This window comes from Mustela nigripes, chromosome 6 (assembly GCF_022355385.1).
Source record: "Mustela nigripes isolate SB6536 chromosome 6, MUSNIG.SB6536, whole genome shotgun sequence".
Classification (NCBI taxonomy): Eukaryota; Metazoa; Chordata; class Mammalia; order Carnivora; family Mustelidae; genus Mustela; species Mustela nigripes.
In genome coordinates, this window is record NC_081562.1 from 94085711 (window position 1) to 94109275 (window position 23565).

The 23565-nt window shown below is 40.1% G+C and overlaps 1 protein-coding gene across 1 annotated transcript in view; it reads right to left on the minus strand.

Annotated features, from left to right (window-relative positions):
• LRIG3 (leucine rich repeats and immunoglobulin like domains 3) overlaps positions 1-16014 on the minus strand; it is a 47768-nt gene extending 31754 nt beyond the window's left edge. The window contains exons 1-3 of the mRNA XM_059403588.1: positions 15660-16014; positions 9929-10000; positions 9651-9725 (exon numbers count right to left, since the gene is read on the minus strand). Coding sequence (XP_059259571.1) covers positions 9651-9725; positions 9929-10000; positions 15660-15928 — 416 coding nt within the window. The 5' untranslated portion in view covers positions 15929-16014. The remainder of the gene's footprint in view (positions 1-9650; positions 9726-9928; positions 10001-15659) is intronic.
• Between the last annotated feature and the right edge of the window lie 7551 nt (positions 16015-23565).

The window sequence follows — 23565 nt, forward strand, 5'->3', positions numbered from 1 at the left end:
TGTCTCTTAAATTCCCCATATGAGTGAAATCATATGGTATTTGTCTTTCCCTGACAGATTTATTTAGCTTAGCTTATCTTGTTTGGGTGCCATATTTACACTGTCACGCCAGATGAAGTGTATATGGGAGGACTTTAAGAGTCTAGACCTGCATTGTGCATGTGTAGCTACTTAAATTTAAATGAAATAAAATTAAAAATGGAATTCTTCAGTACACTAGCCCCATTTCAAGTGTTCAATATCCATGTGTCTAGTAACTACCACAGCAAACAGCACAGATATAGAACATCTCCATCACCGCTGAAAGTGACACTGCAAAGCTCTGGTCTAGATGTCTATCACACAGGAAAGGGTAATTGGGATTTGAGCCAGGAAAAAGAGAAGACTTTAAGAAAACCTTGAATTTTAAGACTTATAGGTATTAAATTGCAGAAAATATAACAAAGTTATTCTTTCCAACACACAGAACTGACACAATAGGTTAAGGTAAGGGAAGAGTACAGCTTAACAAAAAGTCCCGGTTATTAGGACTATTCACAATGGAACAGTGTGTCACCAAGAAGTAAGCTTTTGTCCCTGAAAAGGCTCAAAGGGAGGCTGGAAAAGTCTTCTTTCCAGAAATCTCTCCATCGGGAGAGATGTCTCTTCCCATTCTAAGTTACCAGGATTGCAAGCAGATACACAGAACCAACAAAAAAAGTGGTTTTGATCAGTTATACAATCTACTAAACCATTGCTAATTCCTCTCGTCCTTTAGTCGACACATAAATGAGGATGATGGTGAGAAAGTGAAAGCAAAAAAGACAGGAGGAGAAGAACAAGAGAAAGAGGGATTTATACAACTGACTACATTTCCTGATTTTGTAAACATCCATTCATCTTTAAAAAGCACTGCCTCTATTCCTAGGCCAGTATCTTGTGCAGGATTACACGGCAATTAGTGATTAACTTCAAAAAGCATCTTATTTTTTTTTCCTAAAAAATAAATGCTCATTTTGATTCTATTCCAATGTTTGTTTTAAAATTGCTCATGCACAGTAAAACTGACAGTCCAAGAATGCACACCATGTTCATCCTGTGCTGTAGGGTACTTGCAGCATGAATATTACCTCGATATTTCATTTTGCCTTCATCCTCGTTCTAGAGACTGCTCTATCTGCCAGCTAAAGCTCACAGGGAGGAAGGGAGACTGTTAGGCAAGTGATTTTAGAAAGGAAGTGCTTATACTTATAATTGCCTTTCCTTTCATGTTTTGAATTTAGCACTTAAGTGACTTTCAGCCAAGGAAAAAAGTAGAGGTACTGGTTAGCAGCCTGTTTCATTGTTTTGGTCTCTCTACCCAACTAGAGCCTCAAGCCTCTCATCTGTGGAAGATGGCAGAGATACTAAAATGAGGACGAGAAGGAGGCAAAGGAACTAGGCTGGGAGAGAGACATGTTGACTCCTGCCACCCCTATCATGAAAAAGCAACTGGCTGTAACGTTACTGTTTTGTCTGTCTTGGCAGCACAAGTTTGGCTCAGCACAGAAACGTCTCTGGCAGAAGCTGCACCTGATACTTCAAAGCAGCAGTCAAAATGGCTAGCATGACATTGAAGGGAGAGATGAGAAAATGGTGCAGGTTCAGGATAGATGCTGGTCATACAGGAGAATTTCTGGCAAGCTATGCTGGAAGGTCAAGTTCAAAACCATTTCACGGGCTCCCAGAACAGCCACTGACCAAAGTCGTCCGCTGGTTCATGATGTCAAATCTAAGAATGTTGTTACCTTGGAAAAAGCAAGTTTTAGTCCTGAAAATGATTTTTAAGTGTATATGGAGGGGCACACACAGAAAGGTTAACTGAATAGTTTTTTCTACAATTAACTATATATAATATTAACTGGGTCTGGGCTCTTCATTGAGTCATTCATTCAATAACCATGCATACCTCCCAGGTGCCAGACATGGAGCTACATGCTAGGGTTATGAAAACACACGGGGATGAAAACACACACGCTCTCAGCTTTTAGGAAATTTCATTCTGGTGGGGGAAAGGGACATGAAAGAATCTCAGATACACAACTGATACAAATGTCACCATGTGTATGATAATAATGTGGACTCTAAGGGAGGGTGATAGGAAAACAGTGCTGGGCAAGAGTGAGTACTGTAGGCCGAGAGAAAAGTCTGTAACGGGGCCTGACACAGAACAAGCTTGCACACTGCTAGAAGGAAGAAAGGGGCCTAGAGGAAACCCACTGGAAAAGAGGACTCAGATCATCCAGACCATTGGAGGTCTTGGGATGGATTCTACTCTTGACCTAAGAGCTATGGGAAATTCCTCAACAGTTGAAAGCACCACAGCAGGATTACAAATTTATGTTTCAAATCTAGATTGAGAGTTCGAAAACCCAGCAAACTTGTGTTGTGGGGACTGGTTTATGAGTAATTGTGCAGATAAACAGAGGGTAGAGAATACATCTCTGTGTACAGTAAACTCTTACGTGCAAATCATGTACCAACACTTTAAAATCCAATAAAAGAATATAACATCGTATTACGATGCTTATGTATTTATTTTGTAGGACTTGAGCTTTATGAGCTAATTCCCATTAAACACCATAACGTCTGGTTTGTTTATCCTGGTGAAGGCTACAGCCCTCTGATGCAATGTCCTTTAAATACAAAGACACATCAGTGTCCATATCAGTGGGGCATACATTTGGGGGATGAACTTTTCAGTTAAGGGGCTCAAATTCGATGGGCTCATCTATACCCACAAATGGCTGAAGATGGGATTTACCATCTGAATCAGAACAAAGCTCCCTGATTCCCCAGAAACTTAAATTCTAATGCTGACCAAAGCTTCTCCCCACTTCCCTAATTAATATGATGCAATGGCAACCTCCTTTCAAAAGCTGACTTACATAGGTTTGGTTTAAAAACAAACAAACAACTATTTGAACTTTACCACATAGTTACAAAATTACTTATCTACATCATCACTTGAAAACATAACACTTTGCCTTCCCTGTATGAAGCTGTGTCTCTGAGCTGTGAACTATTAAAATATCAATAGGTTTTTAAAAAATCAAAGTAAGTCTGATGAATTATTTAAATAAACTCGGTATGATATAACCAAGCAATAGTCTCTCAAATCACTGTCTCCCGGTTTTTTTATTAGGCTGATTTTTGAAATGTTCAATGAAAAATGCGTGCTTATGGATGAAGTTTCCACCTAATATGGTGCTGGGGTCAATACATCAATAAGAGAATACTGCAGATCTGATTTCTGATCACTCGCCCAGCCCCACCCTTTTCATTCATACATACATCATACATATATATATAATACATACATCATACATATATCATACATACAAGTATGATATGACACCTGCCCTATGGTCAGTTTCCTTTTGTGGGGACAAAGAAAGATATGGATGGCCCTAACATAGAGCAAGGCTCAGAGTTGGGATAGTTTTAAGGATGGCTGGATAGCAGGTAATTGGCAAGTCATAACTGTTTATGATTTTTTTAAAAAAGCACATTATTTATCTTCATGGCCTTTGATTTTGAAAATGAACATGGTTTAATGACTACCTGAAAACAAGGAGAGAAGATGATTCTGTGCATCAGTGAAATGTAGTCATTTCATTCCTCTGCCTAGGAAATACGTCACTCGGTCCCCCAAACCTTTAAAACAGCTAAGTGTGTTGCTAACCAATGCACCGCGTGTCTTTTCCTTCTCTAGACCTCACACACCCTTGCCCTCCGCACACAGGGAAGCTGCAGCGCTCTTCTGCACTGACCCAGCTGGGCATCTCCCCATCATCCAGGGCATCATCCTATGGGGAGCATGTCTGTATTGTCGATCTTCCCTTTGTTCATTATTCAAAGCCTCCTGAGGGCAGAGGCCAAGTTCTCTTTTCCTTTGTTCCCCAGTACTTAACACATAGTAGGTGGTGTTGCTGGGCATCCAGAACAGCTCAAAATCTTCCTTATAGACGCACAAGCCCTTGGGCTAGAAATGTTGCTCCATTATTATTATAACTGAGTGTTTACCAGCTCTTTGAACTACTTGAAGAGAGCAAAAGTTTTCCAGATAACCCAGTCCAGATGCAAAGTTCTTTCTTTCTCCCTCACCGGCTACTGCCAGGATAAGGTTTCTAACTCCTGCTGTCCTTCTCAGATCCAACTGTTGTGGCTCACACTTTTCAGAGTCCTCACCTGTGCTTTAAGCCATTCGATTCTGTACTGGAACTACCTGAGATAGAGGTGCAGACATCTCCCACTGCTCTTACAGATAAAGCAGAGGTAATTAAGTCTGCCTGAGGTCAGACAAGACACTAGTGACAGACAAGATAACAACACGTGTGCCCCGTTTCCAGCTTGGGCCTTCCTCTCGTCCACTCAGATATTGAAGGAGAACCTCCTCTGGGCCAAATTCTGGCCTGGGCATCTTAGGGGACTGATAGTTCAGTGAGACCTGAGTTCTACCCTGAAATGCATGAGGGAAAACATCTATCACTAACACACCCTGGAAGATCCCTTATAACACCAGCAAAGTGTTCTTATGGGAACCTATTCTCCTTCCCTCTCCCTCTCTGAGTCCTAGAGGGCCAGTTTTTTCTTCAGTATTGGAACAGATCGATTTTTTATTTTGTTATTATTTTTCATTTTGAATTTTTAGTTTAGGACCCAATAAAGTAGTTCACATGTGTGCTGGACACAGGGTCTATGAAAAATCTGTATCTCTGAAGACAAAAGTCATCCCTGGTATATTGATATATTGAAACTGAAAAAGGCAAATACAAAAGGGGCCTTTTATTTCCCACACACTTCCATCTCAAACACACTATAGGGCACGTGTTCACTGGTGAGAGTGGTGAGCCGAATCCCTTCCCTACTTAAACCACTTCTTTCTTTTACTTATTATTGTTGCTGTTGTTACAATTGATTACTATTATTTACCATGCATGCAGAGCTGAACAGAAGTTAAGTAAAACATAGGTATGCTTTGTTTCCACTGTAAATTTTTAGCCAGTAGCATAGACGAATACACCTGCCTGGATAATGTTAAGTGCATGTGGCTTTCCATAAATATTCCTTAATTGTTATACCTAGCACCAGCTATACACCATACACCTGCACTTAGTGCTGGGGAAAATGAGAGTCAGCCACAAGCCCCAAAGTATATAGCATGGGGGAAAAACAGAAATAAACTCGTTCATTGCCATGTAAGAGTTGGATATAAGAGGCAAGATGGACCTGGAGAGGGTAGGGGAGGCTTAAGGAGATGGCTGCACACAACACTTACCTCCCCCTTCCCCGATTCAAGTGTCACCTTCCTAGCAAGCCCCTCCCTGCAACCCCCTTTAAAACTGTAACCCCTATTCTGCCACACACACTCCTCTGCCTCCTCGCTGCTTTTTCCTCCCTACCAATCACCACCTTCTGACCACATCTTTTACTTGACTTTTTGTCCTTCTCCTTCCATGAGAAGGCAGCTCTGTGAGGGCAGGGATTTCATCTGTCTGTTCACTGCTGAACCTTCACCTTAGACCAGTACCCAAGCACATAGAAGGATTTGGTAAATACTCAGAAGCCTTTCCCAGCCCCATTAAAGGGCTCTTCTGGTCCTCCTCCCTTTTCCTTGACAGCATGTACCAAGGAACTGAAGTGATCTTTTTTTTAAAAAAGAATTGTTACTCATTTTCTTTTACTCCTCACTAGAATAGAAACTTCACAGGAGCAAGTTGTCTGGTGTGTTCACTGCTGTGTCCCCAGCCCTTAAAATGCCCTGCTCATTTATTCAGTGAATTTCACTCAAGTGCATGACTGTCATCATGATGATCACAGCTCATAGTCACTGAGCACTCAGCATCTGTCCAATGGTTTTATCGGCATTATTTTTCCAAATCCTCACAACACCCTATAAGGTGGGCATTGTTATAATTCTCATTTTGGAGATAAGGAAACATAAATAGTAACTTGACTAAGATCTCAAACCTAGCAAAGGGAAGAGGCGGCAAATAATTCCATCCAACTTGAGCTTTGCTTTACCGGCTGTTCTGCTGCAGTGACACAATGCTGTCATCACTCTCAGGCCTGCGGTGGTTCCTCCCTCCGACCCCACGGGGATCTGCCCTTTCCATACCACCCTCAGCCACCACTAGGACATCTTCCACACTAAAGCCAGAGTGACACTGTCAAATAGCAAAACTGATCACCTTACTCTGTTTTAAATCTCTTCATTGGCTGTCCATCGGTAGAACTCACATTTTGTGGTCCTATCAGCAAAGTGATCAATAGTTACAATAATCACTCTGGAAGGATGACATTGCCATTTTCAGAAAAATTAGAGACTATGAAGACCATGGTGGATATGGGAGAAATGCTCTACCTTTGAGATGAGAAATAATGAGAAAAGGCTTATTTGATTATAACAAACTGGGGTTTATCAGTAGCTCCAGAAATATTTATGCAATATCTAATCAGATGTGGTAAAGTAGATGTGTTAAAATGGACATTCCTGGGCCCCACCCCATCTCATTAATTCAGAATCTCTAGGGATAGGGTCAGGAAATCTACATCTTTTGACAAGTAATCGGGGTACTCCTTTGACATTCAGGGACCTAAAGCTTTTCAATTCTAACATATAGATAAGTACTTACATCTTACATGTTGGGTGCTATATAGAAACCATCAGTGTCCAGACTAAGACCTAACCAGCTTTATTTAATGACCAATGAGAACTCTTTTGTTCAACAATAATGTTATAGGGCTCATGGATTCAAACCTGTCCTAACTCAAGTCACAGTTTTCAAAAATGTCCCATGCTTGAGTGGCTCATGCTGCTTCACAGGACACAGAAACTACCATGTCCGGAAAAATCAACTTACTTATGCCAGGGTAATAGTTTTACTATATGTTCATTCCAAACTTTATGCATTTCTTCCCTTAAAATATAGCATCCTGGCTGGCAAGGCTGCAAGACAGAGGAAAAAAGGAACAACAAAGCAAAATAAAACCCACAAACCATGTCCTGCCCTTAGCAGGGGCTTGACTTCTGAAATCATGCTAGGTGGGATTCAAAGGAAAGCAAATCTATTTAGGTCTTTTGCATTCTCACAGATCCCCCAAAAGGGGAGAGATGACCTCTGTTAATGGGGGAGTTTAATGCTCATCCACCTGGCACCCCAAGACCCTGGTACTTCTCCAGGCTTCACTGACATTATCAGAAGTGGTCTGAATATGGTCAGATGTTCATCTCTGGACATGGGGTGCCATTTACTGCTAAAGATGAGCAAGGAGGACAGTTCTCACCAGGTAAACATCCCTGCATCCAGCTGGGAAGGGTCCCCCCACTGCTCATCGCAGCAACAGCATGGAGCACCAACATTAAATCTTCTGCTCAAGATTCCAACTGATTTCTCCTTTCCTTTAACATATTTTCAAAGGATTTAACTTGTGCAAATGACCCCCAAAATCTGCTTCTCTCCACAAAATGTTAAAAAACAAAGCAAAACAAAACAAAACAAAACCCTTGATCAAATAAAAGTCAAACAGCTCTGTGAGCTGCTTGGAATGACATGGTATTTAACCATGGTGCCATGGAAATTTTCTAACCTAAGCCATGGTATATAGTTGAACTATTTCTTTTGAAATTTCAGTACCAATTTTTAGCTCTGATGTTCATGTGTTTCTATATAAAAGAAAATGCTCTATCCTATGTAACACAAGACAGAAATTAATGGTGCTTTAGGAACAATGATGGTATATGCAACACCCAAAGACACCTACAGGAGAAAAGCATTGTAGAAGAGCCAGAGAAATACATTTTCAACTATTTCATAGGTATGAAGACAATTTTTCACAACCCACATTGAATTAGCAGTCTCATCACATAAATAACCCTCTGCAGATACTACATAATCTCGGTAATTAGTATTTACCATTACATAAAATGAACAAAATAATCCCTGGTCAGATGCAATGCAACAAATTAAGGAGAAAGAAAAGTGAGATTATTCAAGGTCAGTAAAGATTACTCAGCACTCACTAAAATAAAACAAATGAAAACAGGGAAAACAGTTCAAATTTTGCAAGGTTTCCATCTTTCCAGACTGCATTTCGGTTTTCTAATTATAAATGAAAGCTTGGAAGTATAAAATCACTGGTTATTTATTCCCAATAGAAGTTTCTGATTTCCTTACAGGTTCTTGGGATTTCAACTCTACACCAAGGCAAAGGGAAGACTGTTTTCTCCACCCCACCCAAAAATCCAAAACTCCACTGTGGACCCTCTCAGCCATGAAGCATGCAATGACTCTCAACTCAAGACTCTCTTGAACATGCTGACAGAATCTGCCAAGACACAGAGTAAGAACAGCAGGGGGAAGCAGCATTCCCTGGGAGTTAGAAAGACCCCATTGGTCAAATGAGAATAGCTAAAGCTGTTTAAGATACTAAAACCAGTATTCCATTTGGACTCTAAGTTCTTAAGCAAATGCGAAAGACAAAGAAAACAGGTATTAATGCTAGCATAAAAATGTTTTTGAAATTTAGTGTTTATTTGTCAAATACCGACTCCTTTTTTTTTTTTTTTTCATTCCTTTCTGTTTCTGATCTTTGGAAAAACCACATCAGTATCAAATGTCACTTAGTTCTTATTCAAACAGAGGGAAGCAGACACAGCGGCTGCACCCGTGACTTAGGTGACCTGGGCCCTCAGTAAAAACCAACCTCTATAAATCACCAGATGTAAGCAATTGGGTAGTGATCACTTTAATTAATTGAACAGCTTTCCTGAAATTTACTGTATAATTTTAACCCTCGCGACACCTTTCTCAGAAGCAACCAACAACGGTGGGCTTTTAACTGGTTTAAGGAAGGAAAATATTTTAACCTCGGTGGCTTAGGTATATTTTTAAATTATTCAAGATTAAGGTGGCAAGCTACTTAAAGTTTAGAAATAAATACTGCACATTCTAAATGCTGCCCCTAAGTGCCAAAAGTCAAAATTATTCTAAAACATCTCCAATGTGTGACTATAAACATGTTAGGTCTTAAAAATACAGAAAATTTAGCACAATTTTAATGTGAAAACTCATCTTTGCAAAACAACATGCAATGGTATTTATAATTTCAATCACATACTTAATTTTAACTGTATAAAGTTGATATTTTGAGTTGATGTTTCTGAATCTCGATTTCTACTACAGGTACCACACTTTAAAGAAAATACTCCAGTGCCTTATTACCAACTCCCACTTCCTCTCACAAAACAATTCCGATCACCCTCCAGTAGCAACTGTGTAATACTTAATCCACAGATCCCATGCCGGCCACTGAGTAATGACCAGAATTAGTCCTAGTCTGCAGGACATAATCAAACCCATGTCTCTATGAGGTAAAGGCAGCTTCTCTGAATCTGGGATACCAGTTCAGCAGTGACAGCAACAAGGAAAGTGTGTTGTTAAAATGGTACTTAAAATTTAGGAAAAAAAAAAGGCTGGAAAACAAGCCAACCAATTTTTTAAAAAACCTTCTCCATTATCTACAGAAGGAAGTATTCATACTTTGTTCATAAGCCCATATGGAACTGTGGAACTGCTACCCACGGTCCTTGCAAACATACATGCAAAATCCTATTAACATTCACTTACAAGGACAGAAGTGTAATATTGGCTGAGACTGGTCCTAGATTCGGAATGGTCTCCAATTCATTGTTGTTCAGTTTCCTTTAAGTGCCCAAACGAAACAAAAAAACAGAAAAAAAAAGAAAAGCTGATTAGATTATCTGTAAATCACAGAGGTGAAAACTTCATAAAATTATTTAAAAATACCTCCCAAGTTAAAAAATCTTTAATTAATTGCAATCCAAACGTTCTTTATGGTTAAATAGCATATTTCATTCAAATCTCAAATAGAAAGGAAGACTCACACTTCTCGAAGGTTTTGAAGGTGGCTTGTGGAATTTGCCTTGATGAAAGACAATCTGTTGTGACTCAAGTCCCTACAAGAAAAAAAAAAAAGTCAAGTTGTAAGTGGTTTCCAAAAATCACTAGTGGTGTTTAATGATGTACAAGATAGAATGGATTTATGGAATACCTCTATCGACACTAGTGACAATTTAAGAAAGATCTGGTTCATCCTATCCCCAAACTAGATGACAACCACATTGCCAAACTCACAAATACAAATTCTGAGGACAAAATTAGTTTAGGAGGCTGGTAGGCTCAAGTCCTTCAAGCCCACAGAGTTTTAGGAGATGTTTTTTTGGCAAAGGGTGAACAGGTCTTTTGTGAACTGGTTGTTTTGCTTCAACCTCCCCCTCCCCTACCATCTCTGCACCTCCAACATGATATGATGAAGTCATGGCCTATGAAAAGTGGCTCATTAGGCAGGCTGTTGAAACTCAAACCTCTAAAGAAACCTTTTTACTATTATCATAAAATTAAGCATCAGTGCTCTTATTAGAGGCAAACAAAATAGAAATTACTTTTCACACCTATTTGTTTCTCTGGGTTTAGGTACCAAATTACTGAAGGTATCATTGTGTGTATGTGTGTCAAGAGAGTCGAAAACAACAACTCTACTTTCCTGAATTCCCCACATCTCAGTAACTGATAATATAATGTATAATTTAAGCCACATAAACCACGTACAACGCAGGCTATATAGGAACCCACGATCAGATTTCTTCGCAATCATTAAATAAATCTGCTTCTTAGAGACTTCATCGGACTTACTAACAATTTCCATAAGACATCGTTATTTTTAGAAAAATAAAACAGAACTCCTACATATACAATACCCCTAGACTAGGCCATCTTGGCATTTAAGACTTCACAATGTTAAAGAAAGCCCAGTAAATGTTCACTTACATTCTTTTATGTGTTGACACACTGAGTGTGTGCCTGTTGTGTGGTGAATTGAAAGTGAAAGGCTGGAACAGCTACTGAAAACCAGACTTACAAACTGTATGGCTGAAAGTTCTCTCCTCCAAAGAGGTTTACCAACCCTTACCAAATGAATTCTTTCAGTGTTTACTTTTAACCAACCAGCGTTTTAGAGAACCAAACTGTACTGATGCAAAGCATGAACCCAAAACAAAAGGCAGAAACATCACACCCAGAGAAATACCGTCAAACTTTGTCCAGTCTACCAAATGAACAATAAGAAATCAAGGATCCTTTTAGTCTTTTCATGTTTGTTTTGAGACTAAACCTGGATTTCTCTATTTCACCTAAAAAAAAAAAAAAAAAAAATCTGCAAAGGTTTTATTTGAAACATGTTTGCCTAAAGACCTACCAGACAGTAACAGACATGAGTAGATTTGTTCTGGTAGAGTTATAACATGAAAAAAAAAAAAAATCTGGCACAGTCTTTAAACTATAAAAATCCTGCAATTACAACCACTGCGGTGCATGCTCACCACGCTGGAGCCAGACACTTTCCCTCCCAGCCCAGCTCACGTCCGTCTGGAGTTCATCAAGGAACCCGTGAGCCCAACAACTCATGTTAGGATTCAAACAAAACCTGTGTGCTTTTAGCACCACAGACAGTCACAGATTTCCCACAGGGTTTCAAAAACAACCAGCAGAAAGAGTCCTTCACCTGGGAGGTAGCCTGAATCAACAGAAAGTCTCATTTGGATCCACTTAACGAAGAACATTGAACCAGCAGAAAAACTGCATCCCCTATTGTTTCAATGTGTAAAGGGAAAAGGGGAACCGATCTGGCATTTACATTTATTACAGGTGGTTTTCTTTTTAATTAGAAAAAAAACGAAAACCACACTTCACTTCCTTTTAAGGATTATTTTTTAAGGCAATCCTATGAGAAAAGAGGGTGTTTAACTCCCCCCCCCAACCAGTAATGGAACGAGTTCTCCAACAAAAGACTTTAAAAATGAGAAACTGCCTTCCGAGAAGTGTGCACATGCTGGAGACCACTCATTTCTGATCCAGAAGCGGGAGCTGGCAACCTTAAATATTTTAGTTATTGCAACACACTTCCATTCCTGAGTTTTGTGTACTATTAAAACCACATTATGTGGGAGAAAAAAAAAATCACCTCTTAAGTGACTTTTACTGCTAAATACTTAAGCCATGAAACTTTTAATGTGTCTAAATTTAGGTTTAATACAGTTTATGTTTCAAAAATGATTACTTTCTAGTTAAAGGATGTCACATTTTCCTAAATCTTCCCTATATTGTTTCTATGGCTAGAGCACATTAAAAACAAAAACAAGTTGTACAATGTCGATATTTTCTTAAACCCATGAGAACGTTCAGTAAGAAAAGAAGATTCTTCATTTTCAGAGTTCCATGTATGAACATTTTCCCCAGGAAACCTTTTCAAAAAACTCTGTAGTGAGTTTAATAAATGGGATAAGTGGTAAGGCGGGGAGGTGTTATTTACCTAGAACTCAGCTGGCCAAATGCTGGAAAATCAAACTCTACATAGTAGAAAAAAATATCTTTCCTCCTGCACATTAGCAAGCGAATAAATATATATGAAAATAATTGATTTATAACATTTGGTTCCAGCCATCATTTTCTTCCTTTTAGCATTTGGAAATCTGACTTCCAAGTCAAATTTTAAAATGCAAATCCAGCACAGCTTCTTAATCAATCCCACTGGGGCCTGCAGAGCTGCTAATTCAGCAGAAATCTGGAAAACTGAAAAACAAAAAGCCAGGCTGTAGCTGTTTTAAGACACTGATCCAAAGTGACTCATAAATCAGCCTGCTATGTTCAAGTTTTAGTCTGGAAAATATAGAAAAACAGCTGTGAAAACCATGAGGACCATGACCCCCACCCCAGCCCCAATTCTGGTACCGACCAGACGATTTATAACAGGCTAACACTAAAGAAGTCACAGCAGCAGAAAGTACCTTTCGGACTTTCGCCTCAGTCCAGCTCATGCAAACATTTCTACGTGATAAGATAAATAATTCTGAAATTCCAGTGAGATTTTAATACATTAAGCTCTCATTGGCAATTGATCAACTTTTCCCTCTTTTGGCTAACATATTCCATCCAGCAACTCCTTTTTAGGTTCAGAACACTTTGTTAGCACAAAATCTAGATGTACACTCAAGTCTGCCTTTAAAGGCAGCTCTAAGCAAAGCTTCAAATAGTTACTGTTTTAAAAGCCACTTTTCATTAAAGTATTACAAGTCACTATTTGAAAGGAGAACTACAATATTATTTTACAGCTCAAACTAATTTTTCACAAGTGAGATTCTTAAAGCAGTAAGTTACAACTAAATAAAGTGAAAAAATACATGCACACGTATTTTAGAGAAATTAATTTTTTTAAACTTGCAAATTCAACAAATGATACAAAAGATAAAGTCTCCTTGAATGGTGCTTTCATAAATTAGTCCTAAGGCAAAGGTTTACTATCTTAATTACCCGAGAAAAAGTTAAGATATGGGAAAAAACAATATGTATTTTTCTGTTTACTTCTGAACTCTAAAACAGTCTACCTAAATACTTATATAATTATGTAAAATTTAAGAAACAGCTATCTTATGCCTCTTGTTCCAAACACCAAGTAACTGAGAATTAAAGCCCAATTCCACGTGTTTTTCTGCCTCTTTCAAAGGCAGAGAGAGGAGATCTCTAGAGCTTTAGGCACAAACAAAAGAAACATTTACAATAAAGAATGTAGACCACATGGTTTGGTGACAACTACAAAGCTGGTTAAAAGTCACACAAGTACAAGAATGACAGAGCTGTCCAATGAGTGATCACAGTGGGGCTTCTGACTACAGACCTAGCGCTTATTTGTACAAGTGGAACTTATTTTCACATATATTTAAGGAATGTGGACTTGTATTGAGACAATTTACTGCTGGCGGAAATGTAATTAAAGATTGTGCTAACCAAATAAACTGTAATTTGTTTTTAGTGTGCCACCAAATTATCTGCAAAACAAAATCCTTAATTAGGTCAGCTACTTTTAAGACAATGTTTAAATAGGTATCAAAAACCTTTTGGTTTAACTCAACTTCTAATCAAGAGTAATAGTTTTTTTTAAGACATCCAAATATACACACAAAATATATATTGTACACTGGCATGACCCAGTAAATTACTTGACAAGGAAAAACTACTGATATAAGCTAACTTTGGTGAATCATTCAAGCATTTCTAAACACACCCCAGGAAGAGCTATTCATTTTCTTTTTCTCATCTCTCTATTATTCATACATGTTCACCTCCAGTTCAGTTCCATATGTTGTCAATAGAGCCATTCACATTTCATGAATAAGGCAGCATGACCTCCACAAGAGGCAATTGAACAGAATTAGCCACAACTAATTGAAAGTCTTCCTGCTTCAGGTTAAAGCCCTTATCTCCTTCTTCAATTATAAAACAAAAACAAAAACAAAAAACTATTAAACAAGACATCCCATGTTAAGAGATTAGAAAATCTAAAACTCTATAATTCCACTTTTTTAATAAACTAAGGTTTATTAACACAAAGAATATGATTTTGATGGCTAACCATTGCACAATTCACAAATAAAGATTCTGATTTGCACAATGATTTAAAAACAGTTTCTTAAACTATGGAACCAAACTTCTTACTACTATTAGGATGTTAGGATAGTCTAGTAGAATTGTTTTAAGAATGTCGAATGTCCATTGCAATTCTGCTAGGCCCAAAACCGAGGGTTAAGGATGGACTGCACATTATTTCTTTTAGACAAGATAACTTTTTTTTTTTTTTTTTCTAAAGAAACACAACTTGTAATTGCTTACATTTTACACAAGTCCGCCAATTTTAACAACACTAGTGCTGGGAGAGAATAAGGAGATGACATTTGTAAAGAATCAGCCCTTCCAACTAAACTACATTTTCTTCCTTGTTCTTCCACGCAGTTGGCAGTGATTTCAGGTTTTCAGACTTCACAGCTCCCATCCAAAAACTTGCGTAACAGCGCCCAGTCCTCTCTCTTAAACTGTTTGCTGCAAAGCTACAGAAATCACGCCCTTCGTTCTGAAAACTCTAGTTCCTTTCTTTCCATATGTACTGATTAGTTTCGCCAACTTCTTACCGGAACCAGGATGTGTTACAATTTGGTTGAAGCTTTATGGAATTTCCTATAGCGAAATTAAGCACAGGGGCGAGAACAAGACGATGTCTACTATAGCTTGGACAGTGACCGAACTCTGGTGAGGAAGCTTCTCAAATGAAAGGAGCTCATTCAGTTACTGGCTGGGAACAGGCAAGGGGGCCTGAAAGAGTTAGAAACTGTAGTTGAGCCACAGGATCGTACCCTCTGGGAGAACCGCGAACTCCAGTAACCCGCAGATTGCCACCTCTGCTGTCCCGCCCACGCAGGGGCGCGCATTTGAATCCACTTGGCAGCCTCGGGGCTCAGGACCTTGACTCTACTCCTCGGAGTTGTCAGTGGCTCCTTTCCCTCGCCCACCTGCGGCCAGGTGGGGCAAGCCCAGGGCCCACCGCGCGGCCCGCTAGGCACGAGGGCTGGGCAACTGGAGGCCTCGATGGCTCCTTTTCCATCTCCACCGAGCGCCGCTTGAGGCCTGGGTCAGGAGCAGCTCCCCCAGAAAAGGCAACCGCACGCCCAGCGAACCGGCCCCTCGCGATTCTCAGGCGGGTCCCCCTCTGCCCTCAAGAAAAATACTTACAGGCGAGCGATCCAGGGCGGAAGAGACTCGGGAAGGCGCGCCAGCCGCTGGCGGCTGCAGTCCAGGAGGTCCCCGAGGCACCGGCAAGGAGCGGGACACAGGCGCTCGGCGGCGACCTCGGAAGACTGCCCCAGTGCCCCCGGGCTGCCCCGACCGCTGCCCTCGACCGGGCCCAGGCGTCCCAGCACTGCACCCAGCAGCAGTCCCAGTGCCACCGACGGCGCGCGGAGCTTCTCGAGGGCGCCCATCGCGCTCCTGCGGCCTCTCATCCTGCCCGGCGCTCCGCAGCCGGCGCGCGCTGGGGGCCCGGCACCAACTTGCAGCCGAAGGGTGGCCGCCCGCGCTCGAAGCCGCGTGCGCGCGCCCTTGTCCCGCGCTCCCGACAAAGTCCTTTCTTCTACCGCCAGCAGCTCGGCCCTTGCATGCCCCGGAGCAGCGAGAGGGAAGCCAGAGCAGACGGCCAGCTGCAGCGACGCTGCAGTCCGAACAGCGTCGGCGCGCCCAAGTCCCTCTCGCCCGCAAAGAAACTTTTTCGCCTCCTCCCCGCGTTAATGCGCAAAGTCCCGGCGCGGCGGAGTCGGGAGGCGGGGTGTGCGGCGCAGCCGCGCGTCCATTGGCCGGCCCGGCCCCGTCGCCCCGAGTCCACGTGACAACAACAGGGCTCCAGACCCGGGCGGGAGCGCGGGAGAAAGTGGAGCTGAGATTGTAGGAAATTCGGAGTTATATTTTCCAGCCTCCGCGGCCAGCAGTCTCCACTAGGTCCTGGGAAACATATATCAGATGGAGTTGAAGAGAAAAAGGAAGTGTGCAAACAACTGAACAAAATTAGGCCAGCTTTCGGAGTTGGAGGTATTTTGGCGGACGTGAGGGGAGTAAAGTTAGCTTTATCAGGAAAACTTTAAATTCCAAATCGAAAAAAAAAAAAAAAAAAGAAAAAGAATTAGAAATTACCCTACCATCCACGGATGAAACAGTGGTTTCAGTGAAAATACAGTTGTTCTAACATTAATATTGGTCGATTTTTTCCCGTTATATATTAGCTCAAAATATAAAAACAATAAAATTGTTGGAAATGGTATATTGCGTTACAAACAGCCACCTTTGGTGCACTGGCTAGAGCTGTGGGGAAATTATGGGAAGTGACCTTCTACTAAGTTGTGATGGCAGTCATAGAGTGTATGCAATAGCTGGAAATAATAAAAATAGTCACAGTTACTTCAAGGCAAAATGAGAACTAGGACCTTGAAGGAAAAGATTAACATAGGCACCGTGGTCTACCTGAGTTTTGAGTGATGACAAATACTTATTGAGAATGCTACCAGGCTAGAAGTACTTGTCTATCTGCGTGGGGTGGGGGGTGGATTCAGGCATATGGGACTTCCCCAGTGAAGTCTATGTTCTAACCTAATTCTTGCAGGTGATTGGGGCGGCAGGATTTTGGAAACCCCAGAGTTCATCTGTGAACACCCTGCTCCTCTAGGTGAGGATATATACCCAGAGAAAGTTACTAACCTGTTTGTGGTAAAAAGAGGAAGCTTATTTTAAAAATGCGACTTCTGCAGTCATTGTTTCTTATGCTGTCTGCCAAAGCATTCTGTATGGGCTGTTTAAACCGCTCATTATTGAGGAGTAGAGATAGTTTGTAGAGTGGAGACTTTAACTTTTTAATTTCCACTGTAGCAAATCACCTGCAAAAGCAACCCCAGTCTTGAGGGAGAGAAAAGACTCCCTTTGAAGGTGAAAAACACTTTAGGTAAGATATCCCATCCTCTTCCAGTTACTGTTAGTGTCACCTGCACCACTCTTTTTGATGATGTGCAATTAGGAAATATTTATAATGACAGCACCTTGGTTTTGAATGATCATTCTGACTGCTTGGAGTCAAGAAACAGAACAGTCATGCTATGGATTTTTCAGCTCAGTCTTCTCCATCTATTTCATGTAAGGAAAATCAGGCTTAGTTCATTGGAGTTTTTGAAAAGAAGTATGCTATTATGCACATGCCTTTGTGTATAAGTATGGCAACTTGCTAATTAACATATCACCCACATGACAGCAGTAGTGAGAAATGGGCTACCATTTTGAGGAAGTTTGGCTTGGTTTCTTTCCCCATTTTCCACTTTCCTTATTTCATTTTCTGTGAATTTATTCACACCTCTGCGCTGATATTTACCATATCCATATTTCTGGCCCACATCTTTCCCTTAAACTGTAGACTTGTATATTCAACCACTCATAGGTCATCTCACCCTGGATATTCAAATGTAACATGTCTAGAATTAAATTTCATCACCCCTCAGCCTTACTCCTTTTCCTCCTGAGTTTAATATCTTGAGGAATGATACCTCCCTCTGTCCCCATGTCAACTACTCCAGAAACCTCATTCACCCTTAATATTTCCTCATGGTCCCCATCACCTCTACAATCAGCAAGTTCTAATGAAGCGAGCAGCTCCATGTATATCTCTTATCCATCTCCATAGATACAATGCAAACTGAGACCACCAGCAGCCCATGCTTGGATTCCTGCTACAGCCTCCTCTGTCTGGCATTTCAGTCTTTTCTCCACGTTGCACTCAACGTGATAAGCCAAAAGCTTATCAAATCGGAGCCTCTGACTCAAATCGGAGCCTCTGACTCAAAAGCCCGATTCCTACTTTTCTCAGAATAAAGTTTAAATTCTCTGGCGTAACATGTATTTGGCTTCTACTCACCTCTTTAATTCATTTTATTTAATCCTGTTCCTTTTACTCTAGGAACTACTGGCAGTTCTTTTCCCATGCTGCCCTCTGCCTTTGGCTCTCTCATCCCCTGGGGCCTATGTCTCTTTCCCATCTGATTGGTTTGGGCTTCAACTTTCGCATTCCTCTTTTTGAAGAAGGCTTCCTTGAATCCTGTTTTAACTATCCCTCACACTACCAGCATATCCACTATTCACTGGAATGTAATTGGCCATTTTTATTCTGGAACTTCCTAGATAATGCTTAGATTTTCCAAGTCAGTTCCCTGGATTAGCTGTTACTTTTAATTCCTTCTGTAAGATTTATTGACTAATACCTATGAGTAGCTGAAACCTAGATGCAACCAGCCCCTACCTAGTACATCCTTTCTTTACAGGGTTGCTCCTTCTGAGAGGAGGTCGATTCATAGTAGTTCCAGGCTTGCTTATGTCTATAATTACACAAGGGAATTAAGTATTATGTTAATCAAATAAATCCGAGTACAACCGGAAGTAGCTTTATTCCTTGTAACAAATAATGAATTTGGTAGCTTAATGATAGCTAATGATGAATTTGAAACTTGGGAAAGATTCTTAAAAGGTAATTACTATAATACAATGCTATCAGATTAGGTATGGACAAGACAATTGAATAACTGGGGAGAAATTATAGATTAGGAGATTTCTTCACACGGATTGCTTTGCAAGCATTTTAAAGTTCTTCTTCCACTTCAAAGTAATTGTAATTGGGAATCAATCAGCAGAGGATATTTTATGGACGTGGCTTATGCTTGCTCAGAACTTCACATGGTCATTGGGAGAGCTAACAATGATGACATGAAATGGTTTTAGCACACATTAATATGGCTATTCTCCATCTCAGTATGACTTCAATAATTCACTCAATAGAAGGGGAACTAGTTCTACATGGGAACTTTAAATCATTGTACTATTTTCCCAGACTTCTAAAACCCTTTATGAACCATACTTCAGAACTTCTATGGTGTGGCTACTGAATGAGCAGTTTCCTTCCACATCTGTGCCATTTCGTTTGTAGGGGTGTAGACAGTGGGAATGGAGGCAGAATGTCAGGAAAGATCGTTTGTAATAGAGGAGGAAAAGGAACATAAAACTCTGTTTAATCTCCTCAAATTTATCGGTGGATAACAGTGGTCCCGGAACAGTTTTAATGTGTCATTGAATTCTCTGATCTTCTTATGAGGTAGTTTATCTGTGTACACACATTCATACTCACACACACACACACACACACACACACACACACACAAATACAGTAGTATCAAATGTTGATTTTCCGTTCTTTTGGCTAATCTCTCATAAATAAGGATTTAGTGTGAAGGAGCCAGATTCATTTTGAACGGAGGTCTTTTAACATTTGGATTAAAAGGAGATCAAGTGCTGGCTTTCTGTGCTCCTTCAGAGGTTTACACTGGTTAACTGGGTGGTTGAAAACTGACTATTGGAATGACCTACATCACCCCAGACAGTTTCTCATTAATAACTTTGTCCTGGTGAATGGCAATTCCCATCCATTTTTCTAAAACAGCCTTCTTTCACCCATTTTGTGGTTAGTGTAACCCAGCCCCAGTTCTCTTTTCAGTTTTCCTGTTTTTTTTTTCCTCTCTCTGGCAAGTGTGAGACTTTCTTATCTTGAGTGTTGGCAAGGGCAATGACTCACCGATAAAAAGTAATAGAGGTGCTAAGCTGTCAGTTTTAACATCCCAGGGCAAGAATGAAAGCTAAACACTCAGTACTTACTTTATCATTACAATGAATGACACAGCTTGTGTAAGTGTGAACTGTGAAAAGGGAAAAGAGATAAGGCAAAGGAGGAAGAAAAGCACAAAAAAATCCCCAGATAATGATGCCAAAAGCAAATGTTGCTGTACTCTGTAACCTAACCATATCTTTTCCCATTCATTAAGGCATTTTAAAAGAAATAGATAACCCTCCTCTCTCACAAAAAGTGCAGTGCTTTACTTAGAGAACAGGAGAATAGAATCTTACTTTAAAAAAGCCCTGCTATGAACATGTCCTAACTCTTCAGAAAATAGTTAGAAAAATGAAGATGACCACCCATCTGTTTCTCTCAAGTTGGCCAACTGTGTGATATTATTGTAATTGAAAACAATGTTACCTGAACATTCTATTCATTTAACCACAAATTACACATATCCTATCTTTTGTTTTACCCATTTCTCAAGTCACCCACTAGGAATAATGAGTGCTCTGAGCAGAATTCATATTGTGGACAGAACTAGATACCCTGGAAATCACCTAGGTGTAGCCAGGAGCTACTGGGAGTGGGGAGCCCTGAGGTGGGAGTAGGGAAAGGGTGAAAGCTCAGAACTATGACCTCCTCCAGATTCTTCTCAGTGGTGTGTCATTCTCCCGCAACAGATCCTTTCAATGGTCTCCAGTTTCTTCATTCCTTTAAGGACTTCAGGGCACATTTCTCTTCTTTCAATGTCTGTTCCCTTCTTTTTCTGTAGCCAGCAGTATTACTAAGACCCTACTGGGAATCTCAACAGATAAAAAATAGCCCACCCTGTCAAAAATGCAGAAATCTAAATGATTGAGAGTTTGTTATGAAGGATGTGAGATAGTCAGAAGGCTGACAGGGAGGTCAAATGCATTGTAGCTTTGGTCTATAAAACAGGTGAAGACTGACACGTTGCTAAACAGTAGTATGCTGTGACTGCAAAGCCCTGTGTAGATTCTAGTTCCTGTTACTAAACTCCCAAGTTGCTGTTTTCTTTCCATGTTTCAAGTATATAAAGTAAGTTCACTACAGAAACATTCTGCTGTTGGGGTTTTTGACCAGTGGAATATTGGAGTTAAGGAAACAATTAAGGAAACCCTCAACTATTTGTCCTGAGGAAAATAATATTTAACCTTAAAACGGAAAACAAACAAAACATTTTATAACCTTCATATAAGACCCTTAATCTATGTGTTATGACAGCATACAATACAAATCATGAGATTTTTAATAGGTCTCTTATGCCATCTCCAAAAGTTACTGCATAACTCAATTTGTTATGATTTATGCCATGAGGTAAAAAAGAATCATTAGGCATGTTTACTGAAAAGACTCATATATCCCCCCTGAGAACTTTTCTGAAGAATATTTTTCTTTCACTTCTTGGATGTGCAGTTCGTCTATACAGTATTCTAAGAATTAATTTGCATTTCCAAACTGTAAGAGCCTCATAAATGAGTTATTTATTGCTTTTATTTATAGATTCATCCTCTTTCACTCTTGATGTTTACCCAAGTCTATCAGATTAAGGTGACTCGGTCATGAATATTCTGCATTAAAACTCTGCTTCTATGGCTAAATATAAGGATCTCTATCAAGCTACAGTGTTTACTATGTCATTACGCATCAGAAGGATTCTCAAATAGAGAATGAAGAAGAATTTTGGTTTTATGGGTCAGCTTCAATGTAACACTGTGCTCGTGTCGTAGTAAAAGCAGAACAAATACTTTTGTTCTAAAATCTTAAATTTTTAGCCCAAAGCTTTACACGTTTCTGTTATGTTTATATACACATACAGAAAGATTCCCTTGGAAATATATACGTAGAGCTTGAAGAAGCTTTCAAGGGCACCTTACTTATCCACTTGGCCAGGGCAGAACCATGTCTGCAGCAGGCAGCCTCCTCCGCTCCCATGGCAATACTTTCAGACTTGAACACCTTTTTCAGTCAGAGGATTCATCCTTACAGCCCCACATAAATAAATTCCTCCTGCTCTCTTGCTGTCATTTGAGCTTTTCTGCTTCTTTGGGCAAAATAGAAATGGTTCCTAGAAATAACTTCTTAGTTTTCTTCTTTGTGAATTAAATAATTGCAACTCTTTCTTTCTCACAAGCACTACTGTTCCTCTATCTTACACCCTCATGAGGATCAAGAATATCTCTTTTCTGGTCATTTGCCTTGCATAGTAAGTGTGGCAAAGGAGAAGTAAGAGACTCCTGGGACCCGACAAGTGAAGATATTCAAGCCCTGTCAAGCTTTCACTATTCTTACAATTTTCTTAACATTTGCTGTGTGTCCCCTCATTTACTACTTACTACCACCCTGTATGACATCACCCCCATGTTGCAGACTAGGAAACTAAAGTATGGAGATGCTTAAGAATTTCCCCATGTCGGAGCTGGGTTTGCAACCCAATCAATCTTCCTCCATGGTGTACTCTCTTAAGCACCATGCTACACTGCTTTCCACTAGAGTCAGAAGAATGAAGTTTCCAAAGCCTGCCTAAATGCTCCAGAGAAGGGGTAAGTTGGAATCAATAGGGGAAGCATACATGGAATTTGCCTGGTAATTTTTGATGGTGTCTGACTACAGTCATTGCCTCTCCTTTCTTTTCCTCCTTCTCTTCTTTAATCGACGTTTAGGGAAAATTGTTTGTCTTTATGTAGATATTTAAATCAGTCACCTTACTTTCTGATTCATAAAGGTTAATATGCCTGCCCAGTATCAGAGTGTTCCTTGAAATCTAGCCATTAGAGATTAACTATGGGCTCAAACGTGACTGTCTCCCTAAAGTTCTCTTCTGCAATGTCAATACACCCTCACCTCCAGGAGTGTCATGTAAGGTGTCACTGGCATTTTAGAGTCAGTGTTCTATAAAAGTCCAAATGGCTTGCAGGAGAACCTAGGTGGTTGCTAATCAGAAGATGGTAACGATGCAGAAAAGGAGACAGCCTTGGCTTTCTTTGCAATTTGTCTAGGGCTGTACCTAATTAGGGGACTCATGAATGGGATACATTTGTCTGAGAAACCCAGAGAAAGGAAATATTAATACTAAAGATTATATTTCAACTGTTGAGATGCTTTATATGTGGTAGCAGAATTTTCTTTAAGCATTTGATTTATTAGGTAATGCTAATTTTTATGCTTTCTAAGTCTTCTAACAGTGTACGGAGAATTTTTCTTAAAGTGTCCCAGATTGGCTAGTTTTGAATTCTGGTTTCCCAAACAACTTTTTTTAAAAGGGTGTCCTTCAAGTCCATTGCCCCAGGAACATCTCAGAAGCTTCCTTTCTTCAGGGAACTCTGTGCAAGTCGTCTCAGTAATGCTTGAGCTAGAGTCTTTCTCACATTCAAAGACCCAACTCAAATTATGAGAGAGTAAATTTCATTGTCTTCATTTAAACTT